Raw genomic sequence first — 27,988 nt, forward strand, 5'->3', positions numbered from 1 at the left:
CTTCAATTATTATACTTTTCGAACAACTAATATTTGTCTGCTCTTAATTCGAGAAATTTTCACTACCGTATTCTATTATCATTGTGTTAAGACAGCATGCCTTGTAAAGTGGTCTCTGGAACTCTAGCAGAGTGTCTGTGGTCTGTGTGTGCTCTGTGTGGTAGTGTGGTCGTTTTCTCCGTCCTCTTCCTTCCATCGCTAGCTAACTCTTCTCTTTCTCTCGCATTTTCTGTTGCTTTTATCATCGTATTTATCATGCTATCCTGCACAACATCAAATACCAAACGGGGCTCAACACTGTTCTTGCAATTCTTGCAGAACATGCTCTAGGAAAACCACGTGAATAGGTTATATAAGTTTTGTTTATCTTTCGTCAAAATGTCTGTTGAAGAAGCGGCTGAAAAACTTGTCAGGGAAATAGAAACAACAACCGATTTAAATTCCTACTGCACTCAACTAGGAGATGGTAAGCTTGTAATAATTGGAAAGCATTTATCTATTCATCACTATTATAAATATTTGTGTTGTACATTGATAAGTAGTAACTTAACCCACTGAGAAAACCATTCAACTTAGAGAAAGTTACTCAAGAATAGCCTTTACACAACACCAGGAATACACGACAAACTTCTATTAAAAAATATCACCACTTGATCTATTTTAAAACCTGGGTTTTTGAATATGGCTACAGCTAAAAATGTCAAATCAAGAAACATTCATTTCAGTTCAAGTACGGTACCTACCCTATTCAGGCTGGAATCAAATTTTTAATCTCCTAACTATTGCAACTATTGATAGTTAGCAGCCTATTGCAATGAGTTAAGCAGTTACAAACACTATGCTTGATGAATAAGCTACAGTTGAGCTTTCTGAGTTAACTATATTGGAAATACAAATTTTAACGCACCTCAATACGGCGTAAATCCGTACGGTATAAGTGTAGATCTATGGCCACCCCACCTATCGTCTAATTTTGGGTAGGCCTACAGTTGCTGGCTTACGCTATTTCAACATCCTGCCAAAAGACCTCAAGTCAATAATACACTCCTTTCCACACTTCCTTAAGTAGATGAAAAAGTACTTCTTGAGGAGACCATATTATACCGTGTGGCTGAATTTGTGGACGAAAACACATTAAACATTGGAGGACATGATCGAGTCCATCTTGGGAATGACTCCACTGACTCAAGTAATTGTAATTTATGACTTCAATAAAACATTACAACTAATAACTTACATTTGTTTTTGTCTGGTTACAGACATAATGCGTGGGGATCTGAGTATTTTGAAACTAGTGGAATGGCTTGGTCCTCTCCTGACCAATACAAGAGTGACAGATAGAGAAAAAGGCACTCTAAATTTGTCTTATGTGCTGGCATCATTGCGACCTGACTTCTTATCTGAGAAAGAGCTGTTCTTTTTGACAGCTTTCTATTGTGATCGCACCTTAGATCACCATTCGCTTTCCTCAGCCATTCTTCAAGGAGTGTCGGCATTGGTAAGTTCGATTTTGGCTCAGCATGAGCTTTTTCAGTAATTTCGTCACTTATATTCAGTGTGAGCAATCTAAATTAGTTTGTAAAATGTAAATTTGTTCTTTCGCAATGATCATTTCCAAACATTACAGCTTATACGTTGATGCGACTGAACTGTCTTCGGTCGCTGCATCTAGAGCTATAATAACATTGAATGCGTATATGTGCAAGTGCATGTCGAATCATTCATGAATCGAAAAACAAAATCTGGAAAGTTCAATTGAAACAAGTTGTAACTTGCATGCAGCTGCTTACACCGAACGCAACCAGCAAGTGCACGCATTTAGTGCTCCTATTGCTCTTTTCAGATTTTGTTTCTCATCTGCTCGCTTGGTTAAGCATGACTTGCACATATTAGTTTTAGTAATACCATAGTAAGTAATAGCATAGAGAAACAATAGCATAAGTAGATATCCCATGGTATAGGGCGTTTATGTCGCAACTTTTACTGTTATCTCAAGCCGATATTTCATGTAATTCTTTCCCGTGAAGCTGTGTGACACTGGTAGTCTCTCATATTGTGCCGTTCATACACTCTCACCCCAACAAAACAGTAGGCCTAAAATTCGATAATAATCAACAGTAATCGGCTTGAGATAACAGTAAAAGTTGCGACATAAACGCCCTATAACATGGGATATCTACTTACGCTATTGTTTCTCTATGGTAATAGTTACTAATTTAATCAAGTTTGTAGTGTTACAACGGTGCTAAGACACCAGTGAGGCATTGCCTCAAGTTACGCTTACAAGGAGTAACGCTTTTTAGATTAGGGGCATTCTAGAAAATGTCTAGTGGAACATTACGTTAATGGCTGCCCTAACCGAAGTCTGGTATCTTGACTGGTGGAGGAGTCCAAGATACCAAGGATCTACCGGAGTGGAGGAGTTAGCGTCAGTGTGAGTGAGGAAGCATCAGTCTCACTCGTTGTGTCCCCCTGGAGTCCAAGCCCGGTTGCCCTAATGTAATACGAGCCTAAATCTTGTATCTCGATATGCACCTTCTATTTTCAGAGGTTTTCATCATCGGAGTTCCAGATCATCTACGTGATTCCTTAGACCAATTGTTTTTAGCTTTCATTCGTTTTTAAATATGGCTATGCCCTTTACATGTTTCTACGGGATTATTGAAATTTATAGAATAGTTGATTTTCCAACTGAAAACTGAAAAATATCATTATTGATGTTATGAAATTCCATTGTTATGTTACCACCTTTGCTTCAATTCTGATACATTTTTCTCTAATGATAAAATTTTATTACTTTGGATACAGTGCTGGTTGAAATGTGCATAAGAGAAGCAATATTTATCCGCAATCGGATACAATACAGTACATTAGACTTCATAACATAAAAATCTATAAAATATCAGAGTTGTGGATCAATATCACAACCCACTACATAATTAATTATTATGGTTAAACATTTAATCTATTGTACTATCATAAAACAAATTTCAAATAATTTAATGATTAATTGATATTGTTTCTACAGATCAGAATGAATAACCTACCCGCCGATTCTCCCAAACTGATTTTTTCATCAATTTTTGCCAATGTACACTGTCAGACATTGATGCAATCGGAAAGGAATGCACTTTACAAAATATTCCAGTACTTTCTTGTTCATAAATTAACTGGTGAGTTGAAATGAGTTTTATATATTGCTAATTGTACGCAGTATATTCTTAATAAAAAATAAATTGTGATACATAACAGTTAAGTAGATGTTTCAAACTATTGCAATTCAGATACTGAAGATTTATCATTTGTAATTTATGGAATTACATTTAAAACGAGAAATTCTAGAGTAAAGAATAATATCAATCATCCTATAAAAATTACTTTCCTTTTTTTTAGTTTATCACTTTAAATACGTCTGATATTTTCAACATTGTTTTAAGCTATATAATGTTGAAAATATTATTTGACTTGTTGTTTACTCATTATACTATTTTTAATTCTTGAATGGTTCATAATGTTATCCTTATCGAAAAATATTTGCAAATAGTTTCCTAGAACTAATTTGAAATTAAGTTTTTAAAAACTATCTAGAATAGATTGAAAATTTGAGTCTCAATACAAAATGTCAAGTTATTCTTTTTCTACCAAAAATGGGAAGTTTCTGAGGATGAAGTCTATACATGAGTTCTACACTCATGTGTTTGTTTGTAAAGAAGGGATGATAATGAGGAATCGATGACAGTATTAACGGTTCAAGCTGAATTTATAATTACTGACCAAGCTATAAAAATTATGTAACTGATTGTGAAGGAATTATGTTAATAGATGTGTGCTATTAGAGATGATTATTGTCAACAAATGTTCTCTGTTTCTTTACAGCTTTACTTGACTGTAAATTATGTCAAGAGTCGAGCTCAACATTTTGTTGGTCAGTGCAGGTTTAGTTCTCCCTCTCTGTGTGAACTGTGAATCACAATGAATTCCAGCCCAATAAATTTATTTGCCTTGTCAATGTTTTGATGTGGATTGTATATGAGTCTCTCTATTCAGTTCTTTCTACTGTATCTTTCTCTCTTGATTTGTTTATTTCAAAGCCCTGCTCATCCTCAAATTGAAAAAAAAAACATTGGAATGAAAATCATTCAAATAAACCCGTTTATAATGTACTATAAAAGATAGTGGAATCAGTTCCATCTCTGTTTTCGTTACCAATATATTCCTGCAATTACTTTATATTCATTTGGTCAATAACATAACAAGAATGTAAAGAAAAAACAGGCGCTAGTTTAAAACTTCTTCTCTTCCTTAATTCACATATTAATTTAACCATAACATCTATTCATCCATTCCAGTTACTTTATTAAACTTCATTGTTAAAAATAATGTATTGTTTACTTCCTGTATGTTGTGTTTCAAACCTTTTTTTAATTTCTTGAGCCTACTGAAGAAACGCCACTTTTGATCAAACCGGGAACTATGGTATACAATTCCTCCAAAGTATTATTCTGTTTTTGATAAGTAGTGAAATTTCCCCAATCACACGTATAATGAAAAAATGTAGATAATAATTTTGGCTGTTGCACCATCACTGCCTCTAGACTGAAAAACATGAAAAACTAAGAGTTCACTAGATATTGAAAAAAAGACTGAGCATTGTTTCTTATTCCATGTTTCTCCAACAACCTAGTGAATGTGAAAGTTCTTCTATTACTATAATTTTCTCTGTTTATACTCTCCAACTTTTATACTTCTTAAGCATATTCTTATATCTTTCTATAGATTTTTTAATGTACTTTGAACCCTTCTCACGCATCAACAATATTCATGAAAACCATCCTGGTTGGATTATCCCACTTCAAAACTCATAAATTTTAACCTCCTTTTTGCCTGGAAGTTGAAACCACTGATTTACTCACGTAATAATTTTCTTGTATAAGCACACCTTTAAAGTATCGAAACCTGCTAGGTATTTTCAAGTAGGATCCACTAATCTCTTTTCCTTCAACTATTGTCGAGTCGATGAAGAAGCGAATTTTTTCCTGGATTTTAGCTGCCTGCTTCCACGAATTTGTGTCGTTTCCTTTGTCGACCTTATTGTTAATCCAGGCATGACAGGTTTTGTAACGTATCCTATTGATAAGTAGAGTATTTTAGGGGAAAGTTCAATGCTCTTTGTTATCAAAATCACATTAAAATTCTAATCCATATCAATTTATATTTTTTCAGATATAGTGCCATTGGGAGTGGATTTTGTTCTTGGTTTTATCACTGCAATCGATGGAGAAAGAGATCCAAACAATTTGATATTGTTGTTCTCGATTTTGCCAAGATTTTTAACCAGTTTTACTTTGGGACATCTCACTGAAGAAGCATTCAGTATCATATCTTGCTATTTTCCAATTGACTTCAATCCCGTAAGTGGTTTTATTTATTAGAACTATTCACATTTAACGCAAAAACTCTATTCTTCTTATCAATTTCTATTAGTAATTTCGATAAATTGTTGATATATTTCAAGAGTTTATATTCAGCTCAGTGTCTATAACCAGCTCAATCTCCCCCATAGAAGAAAACATTGATACAAAAAATTATTATTTGCTTGATTTAACAACACGTTCTCCCTTGTATTGAAAGCTTCTAAACACGTTTTCAATATTATACCATACAATTCCAATTTGTTCCGAATCCGATGGTTAACACCAACTCAATAAATATTCTCTCAATTGTTGGAAGCATTTTTTGAACTAGATAATTGAAGACAAGGTTGGAAATTCTATAATTTATATTTTAGTTGAGTACCGTACCAAGGTTCTACAGTCTCAATAACTTTGCATTTATTGTTTCATGGATGAGATAGTTAATGTACTCAAATAGTTGTTTAGATGAAAATTTTGAGCAGGAATGTTTGCATTCTTTATGTTAATAATCTGATTTTTTATTTTTTCTAGTAAAACTACTGTATTAAAATGAGATGAATTAAAAACTATTTAAATATTAAATATACATTTTTAATAGAAGAAATATTCAAACAGATCAATGTTTCCCCGCTGTTTCAATATTTTATGGCAATATTGGATCCCGTGATAATATTAAGTTCTATCTATCAATAGCAATATTGAATGCCGAAGTAATTAAGTTTTTGTTCTATTAATTATCAAGTGGTAAATGAATGTTTTATAAATCTATATTAATTTTAGTTTAATTCTAAAGGTTAATAAATGTTTAAAATTTGCAGAGTGGAGACGATGATAAAGCAATAACCAGGGAAGACTTGGCTCAAGCACTGTTGCCATGTCTGATAGCCACCCCAGAATTTGCTGAATTCTGTATCGAAATGGCCCTTGAGAAACTTGCCTCTAATCGTCGTGTTGCGAAAGTTGACTCTCTTCATGTCTTGGTATTTATCTTTATTTCATATTTGGAAGTTTATTAAGCTCTATTTCATTTCTGAACTTCTAATTAATTATGCAACTCATGACTTTTATTTCAGTTTGAAAATATTCAAAGTAGACTACTACAGATGCTTACCGTGCAAAGTTGTATTGCTAACTAATCTCAATATTAAACGTGGATTCTCAAAAAATGTGTTGTTCCTGTGAATATTTTGTAAGATCATCATCTTTAGAATGTGTAATAGATTCTTGGTTTGAATTTAAAATTTCCTCCATTGTAGAAATTATGCCGAAGTTGTACATTTTTAACAATGTACCCTTTCCCTTTCCCTTTGGAAAATGCATTTCACTCTATAATCTAAAAACTTTACAAAAATCAATCATCATTAACTATTCATTAATGATAAATATCAAAATGATTGAGAGATTTGAGAGATTAAGGTTAACTTTGAGCTACATCTCACCTGAATTTATATAAAATTACAGAGTCCGAAAAAATATTAGGTTTTCACTTTCATTTAACAATATTGCAGTCGAAGCTTCCAAGAATTGTGCAGTGTTTTCTCCTCGTAATAAGATGATAATAATAACGCGATCGATTGTGATTTTTGCAGAAAGAAGGATTTAAAACCGTTTGGAACAGTGCCAACGTTGAGCCCCATCTGACTGAGATATGGACAGCACTGAAAAGTGAACTAATACCTGGCAATTCGGACTTGGACGTGCGATGTTCAGCTTCAGAGACGTTGAGTGAACTGCTCAAACTATTCAGTCGACAAAGACCGGCTTTACTTGCTTCTTTTCTCTCTGATATTTTGTCAAGTAAGTCTCTAGATCACTCATTTCAATGTATTTGACTTGAATTAGAATTCCTTATTTTCGTTCTCTCTGACGTCTATTTATGGGGTACGTCAACCATTTTTTACCAAATCAACCAGTTGTATTAGCTTATTATGTCAGCTTTTAACTCATATCTTCTTCTTTGTAGTTACTATCTCATGTGTTTCACTACTGATTCCTTTTTCTAGAGACCTCTAGTTATTTGAATGTATTTGTTTTTAATATTGAGATATAATTCCTTGCTCTTGTCCTTTCTAACTGACTTTTATTGATGGATTACCTTGGCCAGTTTTATGACCTTTAATTATGTTAGCCCATATTATATCGACTTTTGTCACCTATGTCACCTTTTTCACCTTTGCTTTACTACTACAGTAATTCCTCTCTCTCTCTTTAGGGATACTTTAAGGATACCCAATCATCGAACTACTATTTTCACAAAATCCTTCTTAGTCAGTGCCTGTCGTGCATGGAATGCACTTCCTGTTTCTATCAGGTCCATCGAGAGCCGAGCGAGCTTCATCCTAACTTTAAAAAAACATCTTTTGGAACAAATGACTGAAACTGTCCGGCCCTAGAACGATCACATGACATCCATCCCCCACCCATCCCACAAATAGAAACCTTTAAACCATGTTATAGAACGAAATGTATATATATATATATATATATATATACATTTCGTTGTATATATATATATATATATATATATAATATATATATATATATATATATATATATTATATATATATATATTATATAAACTCATGTTATTTCAATTATCCACTGCATAATGCTGTATATTACTGAAAGTCGATAGCCCTGATCTACTTTCAGCCTACTTCATTTTATTTATTTGATCTTATCTACCTATATAATTATTTTACTCTATCAATTTTCTGTTTTTTTTTTCTCTTTAATATTCATATTGATTAAAACTTTTACAATATTTCCATTAATAAATAAATCCTTAGTTTAAATAACGAAATTAACGTTTTGGTAGAGAGTTAGTGGGGAGGATATTTTTAATATTCTTTCCGAAGAATGGACATTGATATGTCCAAAGCTCCGCCAATTTATGTAGATGCATAACAATATGATTATTATCTAGAGTTATTATATTACAAACTGCTTTTTCATATCATATACAGTTCAATAATTATTTTCTTAGTCTATATTATGTAAATTCATCTATAATTTTGCTGTATTGTAAGCTATTGTATATAAGTGTATAAGCCAGTATATATTGTAATCTACATAAATAAAGTACTCAATCAATCAATCTCTCTCTCTCTCTCTCTCTCTCTCTCTCTCTCTCTCTCTCTCTCTCTCTAGGGATTTTCAGTAATATTAAAAAGTATAATTAAGTTTTCATTAATAAATAAATTGATATTTTATTGCGGGTGATGCACATTGCTGTTAACTTGTGCGTGGGTGATGGAAAGTGCCTGGGTGAGATGATCAAACATCCATTTGATCTCACAACCAAGTAGCGCTAGCAGATTGAAGGGTGCAACGCCTTTGTCATCTCGGCTAACCTGGCCAGCAGATTTATTTTTTGTCTTAAATAGTCCAATTCTATATATTCGATATAAATTAAATCCCTCCTGTAATATTGAAAAGTATCATTACATAATCATTAATTACTTATTAATATATGATTTGATATATTCAATTTTTTTTGTCTTGTATGTCCTAATTCTAAATATTCTATATCAATCAAATTTAAAAATGAAGTGACTAATAACTGTATTAATTTGTATAACAGGCACTTGTGGACTTTTGTCCGACACCCGACTCAGTCTGTTTTCGCCAGCAGTTGATCTACTTGAAGTAACCGCCAAATCATCGGAACTCGCTTGTAAACAAGTCGTTTCTAATGTAAGTTGACAAATTCAAATTCCTCTTTGAAGAATCTATTCAATTTAAAATTTTCACTTAAAGGGATTATATATCAATTCCTTGAACAAATAAACTGACTGCGGTATAGTGTCTTTGAGCCTTGTGCATACGACTTTATTTTAATTTGATTATTTGTCTACGATATAAATGACACTGATGTATTATTATTATTATTATTTATAATAACTAATCCCTTGAATAAATAAACTGACTGTGGTATAGTGTATTTGAGCCTTGTTCATACGACTTTATTTTATTTTGATTATTTGTCTACGATACAAATGACACTGATATGATAACATTGGTAGATAAAATAATAAGGCATTCTTGTTCTATTTTTCTTCCAAATTCAGGTGATGACAATCCCGACTGCAATTCGCATTAAGTCAACAGGAACAGGAGAAAACCTGTGGTTGAATGGTTGAAATCAACGCTGTTATGGGAATCGCAGTAGTACGCACAAGGTTTCAGTTATAATTTCTAATTGATATTTTGTCTTACTATAAAATGATTTAGGTTATTTATGATTATAATTATTCCAGATCATTCCCAAGATGTTGAACTCGAAGAAAGGAGAAGCGCACAATGAAGCAACCACTATCAATACTCTGATTATATTTGCTAAGGCCTCAATACAACATAATCAAGACTTTGATATTGGTGAGTATTGACTTCTTGTCATTTCTTAAGTCTTGCAGTTCTAACTTCAAATTCTGGTTATAGTGATTATGATTGCCTTTATTGATACAAATACAGTAATAATTGTTCATTAGTTATTGTAATTGAAAATAATATGAAAATTGAATAAGCCATGATTGATTAGAAAATACTTTCTAATGCTTACAATGTGAATGTTAGATAAGAATAACTCAATTTGTATATTGAATCAACATCAATATTATTTTGCCAGCTAACCACATCTGTAGTGATATTACATTAGCCAAGGTCTAATCAATGTTAATTTTACTGCGAGACTCAATATATACATATGTCTCAAATCGGGAATTGAACTAATTTTTACTTTCCTTGCCCTATTACCATAGGTAAGGAAAGTATTGCTTTCCGAAAAAAATTAAGGTAACCCAATTTCCAAATTTCTATACGTTTCAAGGTCTCCTGAGTCCAAAAAAGTGTTTTTTGGGTATTGGTCTGTGTGTCTGTGTACACGATATCTCGTCTCCCAATCAACGGAATGACTTGAAATTTGGAACTTAAGGTCCTCACACTATAAGTATCGAACACGAACAATTTCGATCAAATACGATTCAAGATGGCGGCTAAAATGGCGAAAATGTTGTAAAAAACAGGGGTTTTCGCGATTTTCTCGAAAACGGCTTCAACGATTTTGATCAAATTTATACCTGAAATAGTCATTAATAAGCTCTATCAACTGCCACAAGTCCCATATCTGTGAAAATTTCAGCAGCTTCGCCCCGTATATGCAAAGTTTGATTTTAGATTCCCAATTATCAGTCTTCAGATACAATTATTATACAGGGTGCGGCAGCTACGATTAAGCATTTTTTAGGAGTAATAAAAAGTGACTCAGGATATATAATGGAAACATGTTTTTATTTTCTGAAGCGGTTCAATATACCATTTTATATTACTTAGTTTTTGAAAATTATGTCCTGAAGATGGCGACCGTTAGCATCAATACATTGTTGAAGGCGATCTCTGAAGTTTTCAGCAGCTCTTGCACACATATCGCGGGGAATGGCATTCACTTCGTCAATAATCCGCTGTTTCAACATTGCTAGAGTGTGAGGGCGGCCTTTGAAAACCCTTTCCTTCAGATATCCCCAAGAAAAAAGTCGCAAATGCTCAGATCTGGTGACCGCGCAGGCCACCCAACATCACCTCTCAAAGAGACTAGGCGTCCCGGAAACATCTCTCTCAAAACGTCTAGTGAAATTCGAGCTGTGTGAGCAGTAGCTCCATCTTGTTGGAACCACAAATCCGCCAGCCCGTGTTCTTCAACCATCTCTTCTAATTTGGGTTGCAGAAAGTTTCTCAACATCGAAACATAACGTTGGGAATTCACTGTCACGGTCACTTCTTCCTCCTCAAAAAAGTAGGGGCCAACCACGCCAAATTGTGATATGGCACACCACACCGTCACTTTAGGAGAATGTTGAGGTCTTTCATGAATAATTCGAGGGTTTTCTTCAGCCCAGTAGCGAAAATTTTGCTTATTCACGCACCCACTAAGATGAAAATGTGCCTCGTCACTACTAAAAAAAGCTGCATGTGGAGGGATTTGAGCAAGCATTTGCTCACACAAATTTTGTCGGTTGGCGTAGTCTACTGGGCGTAATTCTTGAGCAATCATTATTTTAAAAGGATGAAACTTTAAATCGAAATGTAAAATCCTTCTTAAACTGCGGTCTGAAATCCCCAATGCAAGAGAATGTCGTCGAGCAGAGCGTTCCGGTGATTGTTCGAATGCTGTTCTTACCCTCTGCACATTTTCTGGCGTTCTAATGGACTTGCGACGACAATGTGTATTTGTTTTCAGTGTACTACCAGTTTCCTCCATCTGCCGAATCCATGACCGAATTGTGTTTGCATTCGGAACGGCGTTGTTGCGTGGAATGTTGAACTGTCGTCGAAAAGCTCGTTGTGTAGCGATCACAGATTTATTGTTCTCATAATAAGCGCGAACGGCAAAACCACGATGAGCACCGGTCCAAATCATGTTGGCTACTGAAATGGGGTTAACTAAGAAACAAAAACAGACCATGTGGAAATTTGTAACTTTATCACAGCTGATGTGACAATGGAAACAAACTGCTTAATCGTTCCTGCCGCACCTTTTATCTGTGAATTTTGCATATAATATCGGTTTCAACATTGCATCTTTTTTCAAGCTATCTGATTTTTAATTGTGTATGAATATTCTTGAATCAATAAGTTAACTTATTGAACTAAGTTAGTTCAATAACTATAGTAACTATAGTTCAATAACCAAGCGAAAATGGGTCTCTCAAGGCCACTGCAATGTTGCCACCCCTCACTCGACCAGTCTATATACATTGACTATATTTTCACACCCTGAACATCACTCTTTCCTTCTCATACCTTCCCTCTTCCTCTTTTCCGTCACTACCTGTCACAAATTCTTTTGAGCACGCCAGGTTCAAAAGTTCTATTGTGTCATTCTTTGAAGTTAGAACAATAACATCCCCCGTTACCTCCTCCCATCATCCGCTATATTCTTCAACATCATGAAATGAAGGAAAGAATATTGTTATGTATAATGTATAACTCTTTCTTGAGTCATGACATCAAGAAATCCAATTTTATAGCCTAATGATGATTAGATTTTTCTTTATAAATGCAACTATTTATAAACTGAGCTATTACTTCATAAAGGTTACTTGAAGACTTTTATAATAATCAATTGGAAGTGGAGTGATGTAATTTTATTTATTTTAGTCAATATTCTTGTAGTGCCCACTTCACTCTGCATTTTTCAATTTGCATGAATTCTCATTTGATTCCCATCTCACTTCATCCAGGCTTTGGACAGAGAAGACAAGCAATACTCCCCACAATGACAATACTTCACTATCACACCCTCTCTCACACACACATTCACTTTCTCTCTTACTAGCCACCCTTAGTACAAAGTGGCAACAATGTTGTTAGAGACGGGTGGTGGTGTCAAGAGCAAGCTTTGACCTTGAGGGACCCATTTTCGTTTGGCCAACTATAACTTATTAACTTAGTTAACTTATTGTTTTCTTGTGTTAAGTTAAGTTACTTCTTCCCACTAATTGAAGAAGTTTTAAGCGATCTCCTATTTTACTTTCCTTAATATTGGTTTCAGCTGTATAGCAAATATATTACAAAACATATTTGTATATATAAATTATCGTTTTATTTTTATGATACAATAAATATTTCATTTTCTAATTTCAGGAAGTGATGTTTGGTCGCCTGTTGTGGAAATGATTATCAAATCTTCAAACATCCATAACCCATCTTGTCAATTATCAGCCTACAATGGTCTAATTGTATTAGCTGCATATTTAACTCAAGAACAAAGAGCAATTATCTACGAAGGCTGTGAGGATGCTCTCAAAAGTGATGAAAGTGTCAAGTGAGTAGCCCACATCCAGCGTAAGTCTTATCAAAGTTTCTCCAGTATTTCAACGCTTTTTGATGGAAGAATTCATTTCTGTAGAGTGTTTGTGCCTGTTACATTCAAATTTAGATTACTCTGTAGTCTATCATTCGCCAAAAATTTCTCTACCTTATTCAGTTTGCTATAAAAAACACTTCTTGCTGAGTATCAATCTATTTGCTTATATTTTTGCTTTTTGAAAATAGGCTACTTCCACTAATAAAACACTTCTTAAACTGCTGAAACTGATCACTTTTAGAGTGTAAAAGTTATTTCACACACACATATATATATCTGCCTAGCTTCTTGTGATTGTTGTAGAGAGATTGAAATTTTGCCACGTAGCTTACCACAAATTAATCAGTAAACTAATAAAACACATATTTTTAGGTATTCTCACTACTAGGTACATGTATAACTCTCTATAAATGTATTTTCAGAGTAAAATGTATAGAATTATTGAAGAAATTAGCGAGAATTCATCCAAGTGAGATTATGGACAAGGTAGTGGACACAAAATTGAAGTTAACTAGCAATGAAGGTAAGTTGCATAATGCTTTAAATATTGAGATATTGATGGGAAGACTATTAAAATATATCTAAACTTTTATTAATCTTGTTGGAATTGAATGTTTATTTCTGTTTGAGGAATGTGATGGCAGTTCTGTTCTCGATATTCATTGAATATGATAGTTTGAAAAGTGAATATTTTCTATTACAGATACCAATACCACAGTATAGATACAGAATGGAAACTAGCAATCAAACGCCTATCCAACCAATACTTTTTACATACAAACACTAGACACGTCACGTGACTGCGCCATCTTGTTAGAAGTTACAATCCTGGTTTTTGATTGGCTCGCGGCAGTGAACGAGACCGATTAATCCGGATCAGTGAAGTGATCCGAACCTCCCATCAATACTATTACAATGCTGAACTTTCTAACAAGATGGCGGATTTTTGAGCCAGTTTAGTACTAGTCAGTTTCCATACTGTATCTATTTGTGCCAATACTAGCTTGTTTAAATTTTTTATGTCAGATTATTCCTAAATGTTTAATGTTGTGATGCTCTGATAGCTATTCGTTTTGAAAGCACCATAGCATGTTGACATCATTTTAATTGCAATATTTGTATCAATTTAGTAAAAAATATTCCAGATTAGTCAAAACTTAGTTTCTAATAAATACCCTGACAAAAAATAAACTATAAAAATCGGGAATAATTACAGTAATGGTATTGAAAAAAATACACAATATCAGTTTTGACTTCCCTGGAAGACTGTTACAATACGAATATGTGACGTTGAATGATGATATGTGGTCCCGAATGCATCCCCAACATTGATTGAGATATAATATTCATGTATGTTAATGTGAAGTGGGGTTGAAAGACCAAAATAGTAGGACTCAGCTCAGAAGAGACATCAGGCATGAAAGCCAGTTTTATAAAACTGGAAAACATTTTTTAGACAAAGTAAAATGTTTGCATAATAGAAATGCATAGAATGTAATCCCTTTCGTATGTATTCTTCAGTTTCATCCTGTATGACATTTCAAATTCATATTCAAAATTTATCTCATATTACAAAATAACACGGATCTTAGATAGATTATAATATAAATATTCACTAGTTTATTCTTTAGTCTCAGTATAGTGTACAAGTAATAAATGATATACTAATCATAATCTGTTCTAGTACAGTCAACATACTCAACTACATAATATATTATCCTAATTAGTATATTCAACCTCATTGAGACCATTACCAATCCCAATGCATCTGTTTTTGAAATATTTTTCTGCGGCACAGAATGATGATTGAATGCCACAAAATTGTTCTTAGAAATCTCATGCTGTTTTATGTGAATGTTTTGTTCCTATCTATGTCTACAGCTATGCGTATGTGTGTGTGTTTGTTGATATTCAATATCCTGTTCCAAAGTAATAGGCTACTCTTTGCAAATTTAGGAATGTCAGTTGAAAAAAATCAGACTAAGACATTTTTGATACTTATTGTTCTATTTTTTTTATAATTTGTTGGAGTAATATTAGACCTCATAGCCGGTTCTTTTCTTTTCCGACTACTGTATTGTTTACTCTATCAATAAATAAATAAATACATGTTACATAAATTACATATTTGGACTACATAATTGATCGTACAAACAGCAGTAATGAGTCATTTGGGCTTCAGAGATTGAAAGGTGAATTCTTATTACTCTATTCTTGTGTGAGAATTTAATGGTACAATATTCATCTCCAAGTACATTATTGTCTATTAAAATTAAAAATACACAAATATACAAATACATCTGATGAATATTCAAATGAAAAGACAAGAATTTGTTTTTGGGGCTGCTCTCAGCTCCCACTGATTAGCAGAGAATCACCTATTTTCGCGTTAGATCAACTCCCATTCCATGCTTTAAATTCACTTGCTATTTTACAGTACAATATTCGTTTATATCATATTAACTCCAATTAATATTTACACAATTCTCAATTTAATAATTGCAATGCAGGATTGATTTTTATAGTTATTCTGTTCTTATGAACATATCGTTTGTTTGTTTCAAGTTCTATTCAAAACAATGGTTACGTGAAAAATTGGGTCTTGATATTTTCTTTGTGGAAAAAATGGGTTTAATTCATATTTCCTCACATTATTGCCAACCCAACAAAACCGGACAGCATCTAAAGCTTCTTTGAAAAATCATCCTTAACTTGATGCCAACCTAACAAAATGAGTTATCCCAGTCTAGCATAGTTGCCTTAATCAGTGCTCCCTCAAGATGTTATTCACTCCAGGGGTTTTAAGCAGATCCAATAATATTAATCAACGATTTCAAGTATTCGTTTTTTACAGATACAAATCATCAGATGCAAGACTGGCAAACTGAAGCATTGTGTGGGCTGGTCATTCTACCACAATTTGTTACTGAAGTTTGTGGTCTTTTGATGGATCTCATTGAAAACAATCCAAAATCAGCACCAAAGATATTGAGCTGTCTGAGGTAATTCTAGCAGTAATCATTGCTCTTTACTAATAGTAATTTAACTTAATATTTTTAAGAACAATCATTTTCACAGCGAAATAATTCATTTTTTCATTGTTTAGATTGTAGCCTTATTATTATTATTTATTATTTTTGAAGGAACGGATTCAAGGATCCAAAGGTTCAAAGAACCCCACACGTCAACCGAAGCTTATTATGTTCCGAAGTAGTATGTTAGTTAGGCAAACCAATACCTGTGTCCTTTACAAGAACCAAGAGTTTTTTCTATGCTAACATCCCATTCATCACCTGGTTGCAATCCAGTGTGATATGCTTGGCAGTCTCTTCAGACTGATTAGTCCTCGTGACCTACGTGAGTTCCACTCCTGACCTTCTTTGAAGGTCCTTCCGCTGAGGAAGGGGCGGCCAAGTTGCCTCTAGGGCGCCTGGCCACCCCTGACTCAGCCTCTTGACCCACATTTGTGCCTGGAGTTTCACCCATCTCTGATCTCTTGGGTTTCCCTTTTTTCCCCTCCGAAACTGCCCTGATGGAGTAGATCTCGTGGGTTTGAAGGCAAGGCAACTTCTGGAGTTGCCTTGGGGTCCCTTTTAGTCGTCAAGCAGGGATACTGTGGGTGAATTCTGGTTTTCAACAAGTTCTTGAGTATGATGTTCAACTCAAAGCTCCCCCAACCCACAGGGGGCTTTGTAACCTTGAATACTATCAAAGTGTCACAAATACATTTACCAGTTGTAAAACTCCACTTGTTTTTTCTATAAGTTATCATGCAATTTGTATTCATTTGCAGTAATATATTTTCAATTTCATTTATCACATTTCATTTATCCCTTATTACATTAATAAGACAACTAAATAAGGAGTCTCCTTTCTTATAGCTTTAATTGAATTGACGAGAAAAGCTAAAGCATCTGTCCGTTAATTCGTTTGAATACAACAATAGTTTTGCAAGAAAAGAGTTTCTGCCAAAAAATAATTTTATTTTATAGAGCAGAGTTTCTGGCTTATTCTACCAAAAATGATTCAATTAAATGGAATCTCCAATTAGTAAGGATACAATTTTCTTGAAAAAAGTTTTTGAATCAAAATTTGATCACAGAGCAACCTTCTGTCAATAATTGAAAACACTAAACTATAAAATCATGAGGGTCTATGCAACTTGCACTGTTTGCAATTCGTTTTACAACGCAAGAGGCACTTTGCGCTGCAAGGGGTAAGCCTCGTATCAATAATAACTCATTATTAATTCATCAATAATATTAACATTATCAGTATCAGTATTCACTTTCCCATATGAGGAGCCTTCTTCACATTTAATTATTGTATTATATTGTATTTTGTAAAAGAAGAAGAAAATAAATCAATTTCAATTCTGCCCTTGGGCAGGTCCATATAACATGATTCCTCCTTCTCCATTCCTCTCTGTCCCGTGCTATTCTCTTGAGCATCAAGTATTTTCCCTCCTCCCTGTCGTCATCCACCATCTTCACTCTCCTCCGCCCCAGCACCCTCCCTCCCTCCACAGCCCCCTCCATTATCGTCACAAGGAGGCCGCATGTCTCAGCAAGTGCCCCAGCCAGTTCCGCTTCCCCCTCCTTACCTCTGTCATAATATTCATTTCCTCTCCTAATCTACGTACTACCTCCTAAATTCCGCACCCTATCCATCCAGCTGTCCCCTCCATCCTCCTCCACACCCACATTTTGAAAGCCTCCAATCTCTCCGCTCCTGTCTTCTGAGCGTCCAGGTTTTTGCTCCATATAGAACCACACTCCACACAACGCACTTGGCCATCTTCTTCCGCAGCTCTATTTGCATCCTGCTACACTCCAATCTTCTTACACTTTTGCAATTCTAAATCACACCGAATATCCTCTTCAATCAAACATCCAATGAAATGCGATGCAATCCTGTGTTGATTATTGCTGATCACCATAATTTCTGTCTTCTTGACATTCATTCTCATTCCATATTTTTCGCAGCAGTGATACTGTTGCGGGTTCTACACTAATAAAACACTTGAGGCTATTTATACTGATTTATTACTTACAACAGTATAACACACGGAGGTAAACTAGAAACAACTAAAAACTGATAACTACCTAAATAAATCACTCAGAATTATCTCAAGCTTACATTTACCTATATAAATAATTGTTCAAGAATAACTGTCACCAATAATAATAAACTGTATAAGCAACTACAAAAGTCTGTTATCACTTTATCATGTCTCTTTCACGTAGTGAATGCTTGACTGTCGTTTCTCAACTCCACTCGCCGACTGCAACTCGCGCCATTTATATACGCAACAGAACTTTCGACAGATTTCTGGAGGTATCGAACACGGCCGACCAATCACAGTGCATGGAGCTTCCCAGAGACTTCTAGATCACGCTTGCCATTGGTCGATGGTTCCCCTCACCAAAATCTCATGCTGTTTTATGAGAATGTTTTGTTCCTATCTATGTCTACAGCTATGCGTATGTGTGTGTGTTTGTTGATATTCAATCTCCTGCTCTAAAGTAATAGGCTACTCTATTGAAAATTTAGGAATGTCAGTTGAAAAAATCAGACTAAGACATTTTTGATACATATTGTTTTATTTTTTAAATAATTTGTTGGAGTAACATTAGACCTCATAGCCTGTTTTTTTTTTCTTTTCCGACTACTGTATTGTTTACTCTATCCAATAAATAAATACATGTTACATAAATTACATATTTGGACTACATAATTGATCGTGCAAACAGTAGTTATGAGTCATTTGAGCTTGAGAGATTGAAAGGTGAATTCTTTTTACTCAATTTTTTGGGAGAATTTAATGGTACAATATTCATCCCCAAGTACATTATTGTGTATTAAAATGAACAATACACAAATATACAAATGAAAAAACAAGAATTTGTTTTTGGGGCTGCTTTCAGCTCCCACTGTTTAGCAGAGAATCGCCTGTTTTCGCGTCAGATCAACTCCAATGTTTCAAATTCACTTGCTATTTTACAGTACAATATTCGTTTATATCATACTAACTCCAATGTATATTTAAAAAAATCTTAATTTAATAATTGCAATGCAGGATTGCTTTTTATAGTTATTCTGTTCTTATGAATATATCGTTTGTTTGTTTCAAATTCTATTCAAAACAATGGTTACGTGAAAAATTGGGTCTTGATATTTTCTTTGTGGAAAAAATGGGTTTGATACAAATATTTCCTCACATTATTGCCAACCCAACAAAACCGGACAGCATCTAAATCTTCTTTGAAAAATCATCCTTTACTTGATGCCAACCTAACAAAATGAGTTTTATCCCAGTCTGGCATAGTTGACTTAATCAGTGCTCCCTCAAGATGTTATTCACTTCAGGGGTTTTAAGCAGATCCAATAATATTAATCAGCGATTTCAATTATTCGTTTTTTTGCAGATACAAATCATCAGATGCAAGACTGGCAAACTGAAACATTGTGTGGGCTGGTCATTCTACCACAATTTGTTAATGAAGTCTGTGGTCTTTTGATGGATCTCATTGAAAACAATCCAAAATCAGCACCAAAGATATTGAGCTGTCTGAGGTAATTCTAGCAGTAATCATTTTTCTTTACTAATAGAAATTTTCAAGAACAATAATTTTCACATCGGAAGAATTCATTTTTGCATTGTTTAGATTGTAACCTTGAAAATACTATCAAATTGTCACAAATACAATTACCAAAAAACTCCACTTGTTTTTTCTATAAGTTATCATGCAATTTGTATTCGTTTGCAGTAATATATTTTCAATTTCATTTACCACGCTACTCTCTTGTTACATTAATAAGACAACTAAATGAGGAGTCTCCTTTCTTATAGCTTTAATTGAATTGACGAGAAAAGCTAAAGCATTTGTCTGTTAATCCGTTTGAATACAACAATACGGTAGTTTTGCAAGATTTTGTAGAGCAGAGTTTCTGGCTTGTTCTACCAAAAATGATTCAATTTAATGGAATCTCCAATTCGTTATGATACATTTTTCTTGAAAAAAGTTTGTTGAATCAAAATTTTATCACAGAACAACCCTCTGTCAATAATTGAAAACACCAAACTATAAAAATCATGAGGTTTATGCAATTTGCACTGTTTGCAATTCGTTTTACAACGCAAGCGCCACTTTGCGCTGCACGGGGTAAGCCTCGTATCAATAATAACTCATTATTAATTCATCAATAATATTATCATCATCATTATCAGTATCAGTATTCACTTTCCCATATGAGGAGCCTTCTTCACATTTAATTATTGTATTATATTGTATTTTGTAAAAGAAGAAGAAAATAAATCAATTCCAATTCTGCCCTTGGGCAGGTCCATATAACATGATTCCTCCTTCTCCATTCCTCTCTGTCCTGTGCTATTCCCTTCAGCATCAAGTATTTTCCCTCCTCCCTGTCGTCATTCACCATCTTCACTCTCCTCCGCCCCAGCACCCTCCCTCCCTCCACAGCCCCCTCCATTACCGTCACAAGGAGGCCGCATGCTCAGCATGTGCCCCAGCCAGTTCCGCTTCCACCTCCTTATCACTGTCATAATATTCATTTCCTCTCCTAATCTACGCACTACCTCCTAATTCCGCACCCTATCCATCCAGCTGTCCCCTCCATCCTACTCCACAACCACATTTTGAAAGCCTCCAATCTCTTCCGCTCCTGTCTTCTGAGCGTCCAGATTTCTACTCCATATAGAGCCACGCTCCACACAAAGCACTTGGCCATCTTCTTCGCAGCTCCATTTGCATCCTGCTACACTCCAATCTTCTTATCTGGCTAAATGCCTCCTTCACTCTTGCAATTCTATATCACACCGCATATCCTCTTCAATCAAACATCCAATGAAATGCTATGCAATCCTATGTTGATTATTGCTGATCACCATAATTTCTCTCTTCTTGACATTCATTCTCATTCCATATTTTTCGCAGCAGTGATACTGTTGCGGGCTCTACACTAATAAAACACTTGAGGCTATTTATACTGATTTATTACTTACAACACTATAACACACGGAGGTAAACTAGAAACAACTAAAAACTGATAACTACCTAAATAAATTACTCAGAATTATCACAAGCTTACATTTATCTATATAAATAATTGTTCAAGAATAACTGTCACCAATAATAATAAACTGTATAAGCAACTACAAAAGTCTGTTATCACTTTATCACGTCTCTTTCACGTAGTGAATGCTTGACTGTCGTTTCTCAACTCCACTCGCCGACTGCAACTCGCGCCATTTATATACGCAACAGAACTTTCGAGAGATTTCTGGAGGTGTCGAACACGGCCGACCAATCACAGTGCATGGAGCTTCCCAGAGACTTCTAGATCACGCTTGCCATTGGTCGATGGTTCCCCTCACCAAAACTGTAACACACGAGAACGATCCAGAAGCCCCCACTGCCTCCTCTGTGTTGTTAACAAGAAACCCCTCGCCTCATGCCATCCTTCCAAAGGCCTTATACATAACAATACTTTTTATTAATATTAACAAATTTAACAGAAATTATGAATTTACTGAATTTGACCTTCGTTCTTTTTTCTTCAAGAGCAAGTGGTGAATTTATTATGTTTTCATCAAATATCCATTTTTCAGCTCTCTATGATATTTAGTTTGTTTGATTAATATATATCAATATGACAAATGTATCAAAACTATAATCTTGATTGATAGTCTCAATATTTTTCTTGCAATCTGTGGTACTTTTCTGTAAGTTGTGTAATTCTGAATGATTGAATAAATAAATAAATTTGGAATTTATTATAATTTTTTAAGGAGTCTTCTAACAAACGAAGAAGTGCTGGAGAATGAAGGCCAAGTACTTGAGGTGATTTGCAGACTGTGTTTGAAACGTCTAGTCGAGTGGTGGCTGGAAGGCTTCCACAAACTGGACAGCTGTCATCACAATTCAACTCTTCAAGATGTTGCTGTTGTCATTGAAAATCTAGTCAAATCTCAGAGCTCTTTGTGAGTATTGATTGTAATATAATTTTTTTCTTTTCCGACTATTCAATCAATCAAATTTCATTTATTCAAGTAGTTGCATATAAAAGACAAGCTTCACAACATTGAATCGTCACAATCAATAATAAACACAGAAAATACAATAGTGCAACGAGGAGACGTCAAAGAAAAAAACACTGCCTCTAGGAGCACCCCCTAGAAGAAATCGATTTATTTCAGTTGATTTAAAGGAAATTTTTATTTTGTAATAATTCTATGATATGTAATTTTCTTCCCTCAAGACATCCACACTGTGTACGGCTCTCTTTTTAACAGAACTTCCCTTATCCTTCCGGTCTTCTTTGAAAAGTTGGAAAAATCTTTAAGATTATGGGGGAGTCTATTTATAATTTTTATTGCGCAATAGTGTGGGTCTTTCTCCAGAAAGGTTAGTCTATGTGCCGGGTAACCGAGGATTGAGCCACCACTCCTTGTATTGTAGGAATGATAAGTACAACGAATAAGAATGCCCTCCAATTTTTACTAACGTACGTGATGATCTCCAGAAAGTACATGGCTGGCAAAGTTAATATACTCTCTCACAAAATAAGGCCTACAGGATGTTCGGGCACTAAGGTTAAAAATTATTCTGAGTTCTTTTCTGCCTCCTGAAAATTACCTCAAGGTGTGTGTCATAGCCACCCCAGAATATCAAACTGTAACGAATGACAGACATGAGATAGCCATGATAGATCGCAAGCAGGGAATTATACCCTACTGCTCCCCTCACAAACCTCTGCGAGAACAGAATCGCAGATATCCTATGCAAGAGACGCTGCACGTGATCACCCCATCTCAAGTCATCCTGCAGCTCGACCCCGAGAAACCTCGTCACTTTTGTCTGATTGTAGTCTGATAGGTCAGACAATATACGTTAGGTATATTGTTGTTAAAAGTTCGACGGGATGCTATAAATTGAAGAATTTTTGTTTTGTTGGTATCTATTTTAAGGTGATTCTCATTGAGCCAGTGATTTAAGTCTGAAATTGCCGTTTAAGTCTTGATTTGAATATCCCCTTTTGAGCCCTCAACTAGAATTGTTGTGTCATCGGCGAATAGAATTACCTTGGAATCTAGTTTTTTTGGGGGATCATTCACATAGATGTTAAAAAGTATTGAACCCAGTATTGTTCCCTGGGGAATTCCATAGGGTTGAAACAAACAGTCCGAATCAATAATAACCCCTTTATTGTTAATAACTCTTACCGCTTGGCGTCTCCCTGTCAAGTAAGATTCAAAAAAGTCTAATGCTTTGGCTGTGACCACATAATAAGCAAGTTTTTTTAGTAGAATTTTGTGATTAACCCTGTCATAGGCCTTGGATAAATCGCAGAAGATACCCACTATACTCCGCGACCCATCCAATGCTCGGAGGCTATTGTATCGTTTGCTCCTGCCAATGAATAAAAAAATAATTGTATTACTATCAAGGCCATCATGTTTTAGAAAATATGACATTATAAATTTACTGAATTTGACCTATGGTCTTTTTTCTTCAAGAGCAAGTGATGAATTTATCATATTTCATCAAATATCCATCTTTCAGCTCTCTATGATATTTAGTTTAGAAACTCAGTTTAAAAAGAACAAGTTTTGTCATTACGAATCACACTGTCGTGTGTTGTTTGGACAACTATTCCCTCTTCTAATCACACCTTCTCTCCCCCTGATGTTTCGGCTGTTCATATTCACAGCTATCATCAGGGCATACATGACCTATGCCGCCCTGGTCTGGTTCCCATATCTATCTAAAGCAAATAGAAAACGTCTATTTGGCAAACAAAACCGAATCATAAGAACCATCTGCAAATTTCACTACAAAGTGAACAATAGGCTACTCTATGAATATGTTTCCACTCCCCAACTGATTGACTTCATTCAGCTCACATTAAGAAAACTTCATGACACAGCATCAACGTCGTGGCTTACATCAGTAAGGCAGATGTACGAGATACCACGACCAGCCCAAACCAAAAAGCCACTCCCTTTTCAACAATGGTGGCCCGACTGATGCTCAGCTACTTGGCGTCCAGGTCACTATTGTAAACAGCCCGAATTCCCCCCGAGGTGAACCCATCTCCATCACAACTTCTCCCAAATACAAGTGAATTTGAAAAAAAAAGATAAATAAATACAAATATATATAAAATTCCTAAATTTATAAATACATATACAAATTATATAAAATTCAATACAGTTATAAAATCAACATTGTTATATTATGTAGATCAAGAAAAAATGCCTAATTCACTTAAGGTGAATTACCACCATGAAAACTATATGAAATTCAGATCAAATTCCGTTGGAACGTATAGGGTAACCGTCCACTGCAACCGTATTCAACCGATCCATTCGGCCGTTGGATCGGACGAATCTGCCTGTCGTTAATTCGGCCGAATATGGTCGTCATATCCTATTTGTGCAGTAATCTTTGTCTACAGATTCCTTTGAACATCACGACGATGATATCTTTTGTCTCGCATATCCCACAATGGAACATGCTCTTGAACCAAACTTATCAAATTTTCATTGTCCATAGTTGAAACTTAATAAAACAGAACAAGTTCAAAAAACAAAAACAGACAAGACTGTCAAAACAATTTTGAGGTTAGACTGATGTTGTCTCAGCTCGACTTCGGCAGGATAAAGCCGGAAAATCCCATTCAATTCTGATCAAAAACTTGATCGGCCGGAGACGGTCGTGCACTGACGTTTGAACCTGTTGCAATGGACGAGCATCTATAGCTTTCTTTGTTGGGGGATCGTTCGGACGAGTTCGGTAGTTTTCGGCCGATGCTAGTTCGGACGAAATCGGTTTCAGTGGACGGCCCACCATATGTAGCTAATGACCGGTCCTGAACTTTCAATGCATTCAAAATGCGTCTTTCCAAGAGACTGTTGTAGATCATTTCATCATAAATTTTTATTGTTTTATATGTTTGGACTAATTAAATTGATTTATTTATTAAGGTTTAAATCATTTCTTTATAAATTATAATTGTTGTATCTGTTTGGACTCATTAAGTTGAGTTAGGAATGCGATCATGTAACTTCATACTTTGTAAAATGTTACTTATAAATTGTAATTACTCTCAAGCTATATGCTAGTATTACAAAATCTGCCCGTTCGTTTCAAAATTATTCAAAAAATTAAATTATTAGTGAACTGATTATTGTTGTTATGCTGTCTGGTAGGGTATGTTCATTTCATAATGTTTGATAATAATTTTGTTTGCGAATGAAAAATGAAAAACTCGACGTTTTTCTATTCATCCCTTAAAACTCTGAGTGTAATGTTTGAATTTTATAAACATATTGCCAATACCTCTATTATTATTATTACTTTTATTTCTTTAATAATAGGTTACAAGCAGAAGTTGTGTGCCCACTAGTTGAGACAGTCATTACACCTAGGGGCGCTGAAGGGGATGGATCAAATTACAAGGACATCTTCAAAAAATCAAAACATTCAGTAAGTTGTATCTTGTTCATTATTTCACAAGCTTTTGTATTGAGCTTACTTTTCCCACCTGTAATAAGTGTTAGAAATCAATAAGTCATTCAAAATAATGAGGATAGTTATCCAAAGGTATGCATGGTAAAAAATTAAAGGTGATTTAGGCATCAAAGGTGAAATATCATGATATTTTCGTTAGGGGAGATCGCTTTATAACAGATCCATGATCTTCAAAATCATTTCCACTAGGGTGTTTTGGAGCTGGACAGATATATTCATTTCTCACGCATACCGTAATAATTTAAAGTTGATAGAATTTCATTTATATCTGCAATGGCCGATTCTTTAGTGTGTGTTTTCTAGGGTTTATGTATTTTATCTTTTTTATATGTTTTCTTTTTTGCTGAGGGTGATGTCTACATAATCTCCAGCCTTGTGCATGGGTAATGGGAAGGAAGAAGATGTGGGATGGGTGGACCAGCAGCTTTACATATTTTCCATAAAATAATTTTTCAACGTATGATATTGGGCCATATGATTAAAGTTAAGCATTTCAAATCAAATTCTTTATTTACACATTGTTGTACAAAAAATTAATTGTATCAAATAGTGTATCGTCAAAATAAAATCAATTCAATTCAGTTTATTTCCAAAAAACATAATACACGAATAAGAAATACAATATACAACATATTTTGGAATCCCCCTACTAGATTATCCATCTGTGTGTAGGGGGGGAGTTCCACTTTATACATAATAAGCTTAATCTGCTCATAGAAGTAAATAATAGAGAATACACTTATATTGTAGATGTATTATTAATATTCTGATTATAAAATAGATAATACATTGTGATGATTGTATATTTAAGAATGAGTATGTAGGAATAAGTATACTTAATACATTGATTGATTAATAAAGAAGAATAAACAATATTTTATTGAAGACCGAATCATAACATAAACATATATGCCATACAGTAAAGTACTTTAAAATATTGAGCAAACATTTTGCTCATATTGCTTCATTTTCTATGCACAAACGTGAGCAAACCCTTTTGCTCTTACTCATCAAAAAAATAGTTTGAGCATTTGCTCAAAAGTAAAGCTTGTGCTCAAAATTGTATGAATAAACTAGAGAATTTGCTCAACTTGTGAAGCAAATGCTTCAAAAAAGGTGTGTCTAGTCTAGAGCAGCTTTTTACCTGCTCGTTGTAAAATGGCTCAACTAATTTGTGTGAGGAATAGTAAAGTATACCAGATATGATCACATCCAATAGTTGAGAACTATAAAACTCTTTTCAGATTCAACCGTGATATTTATCAAAAGAATACATACGAAAGATACCTATCGGATGGAGTTTTAATGGGGCAGAGCCCTAGTTGTCATGTTACTCCTATTTTTCCTACCATCACAGAATAGGAAATAGACATTTAAGAAGATGATACTGTAGACGATTATAAAGCTGCGTACACATACTCGTGCTTCCAACCCGCACCGAGCACGCTCCTCCCTCGTACCGCCCTCGTTCCTCCATCGCACATCAAACATTATTTATGTTTAACGGATCTCGAAAACGGCTCTAACGATTTTCACGAAATTTGGAACATAGTAGGTTTATGATAAAGGTTTGATTGCACTAGGTCTCATCCTTGGGAAAACTTGCTGAACGACATTAAAAGAATAATTCATCCTTGGCTGAAACAGCTGTGGATAGTAAAAAAGTGAGTGAGAGAGTGAGTATGTGAAAAATCAAAATAACGCATCCCCGAAATTCATAAGATGAAGTATAGCCAGCTGTGAAATATGAACACGATCATTTTAGAGAATTGTGTTCTGTTTATCAATAAATAAAAATAACGAGCGAAGTTCGGTGCCCCGATATCAGATAGAGAACAGAGCAGACGACCTGCATATTTAGCGCTTACGTGAGTAGCACATTCTAGCCTTTCACTATAAAAACAAAGTAAGACAAATCAGCTTATGAAATATCTTTAAAATACGTGAGCATTTGCTCCAGAGTTCAGGAGCATAAGGTAAGAGTGTAAGGTAAAGCTTATTCATATACAAATGAGCAAATGCTTATGCTTCAACCTAATGCTCATGAGCAAAACCTTATGCTCCATGCTCATAAGCATATGCTCAGTTTTTATTCATATGGCCCCGTATGTGGAATCGGTCCTAAAGTGATCCCTCGTCCAACGGAAGTAGCA

The 27,988-nt window shown here is 34.7% G+C and overlaps 2 protein-coding genes across 3 annotated transcripts in view; both read left to right on the forward strand.

Moving 5' to 3' along the window:
* Positions 1-165: 165 nt before the first annotated feature.
* Positions 166-9,119, forward strand: LOC111055322 (MMS19 nucleotide excision repair protein homolog). The gene is made up of 7 exons (XM_039425696.1): positions 166-466; positions 1,260-1,498; positions 3,029-3,173; positions 5,224-5,411; positions 6,233-6,394; positions 7,004-7,211; positions 8,998-9,119. Exons 1-7 carry the CDS (start codon positions 379-381, stop codon positions 9,117-9,119), a joined length of 1,152 nt encoding a protein of 383 aa, XP_039281630.1. The 5' UTR covers positions 166-378.
* Positions 9,120-9,678: 559 nt separating this feature from the next.
* The window catches only part of LOC111047874 (MMS19 nucleotide excision repair protein homolog), a 32,421-nt gene continuing 14,111 nt past the window's right edge, over positions 9,679-27,988 (forward strand). For both annotated transcript variants that reach the window (XM_039426856.1, XM_039426855.1), the window contains exons 1-6: positions 9,679-9,791; positions 13,056-13,236; positions 13,701-13,801; positions 19,707-19,854; positions 22,091-22,282; positions 25,682-25,790. In XM_039426856.1, coding sequence (XP_039282790.1) covers positions 9,686-9,791; positions 13,056-13,236; positions 13,701-13,801; positions 19,707-19,854; positions 22,091-22,282; positions 25,682-25,790 — 837 coding nt within the window. In that variant the 5' untranslated portion in view covers positions 9,679-9,685. The remainder of the gene's footprint in view (positions 9,792-13,055; positions 13,237-13,700; positions 13,802-19,706; positions 19,855-22,090; positions 22,283-25,681; positions 25,791-27,988) is intronic.

The sequence above is a fragment of the Nilaparvata lugens genome, chromosome 4, assembly GCF_014356525.2.
Source record: "Nilaparvata lugens isolate BPH chromosome 4, ASM1435652v1, whole genome shotgun sequence".
In the NCBI taxonomy this organism is placed as follows: Eukaryota; Metazoa; Arthropoda; class Insecta; order Hemiptera; family Delphacidae; genus Nilaparvata; species Nilaparvata lugens.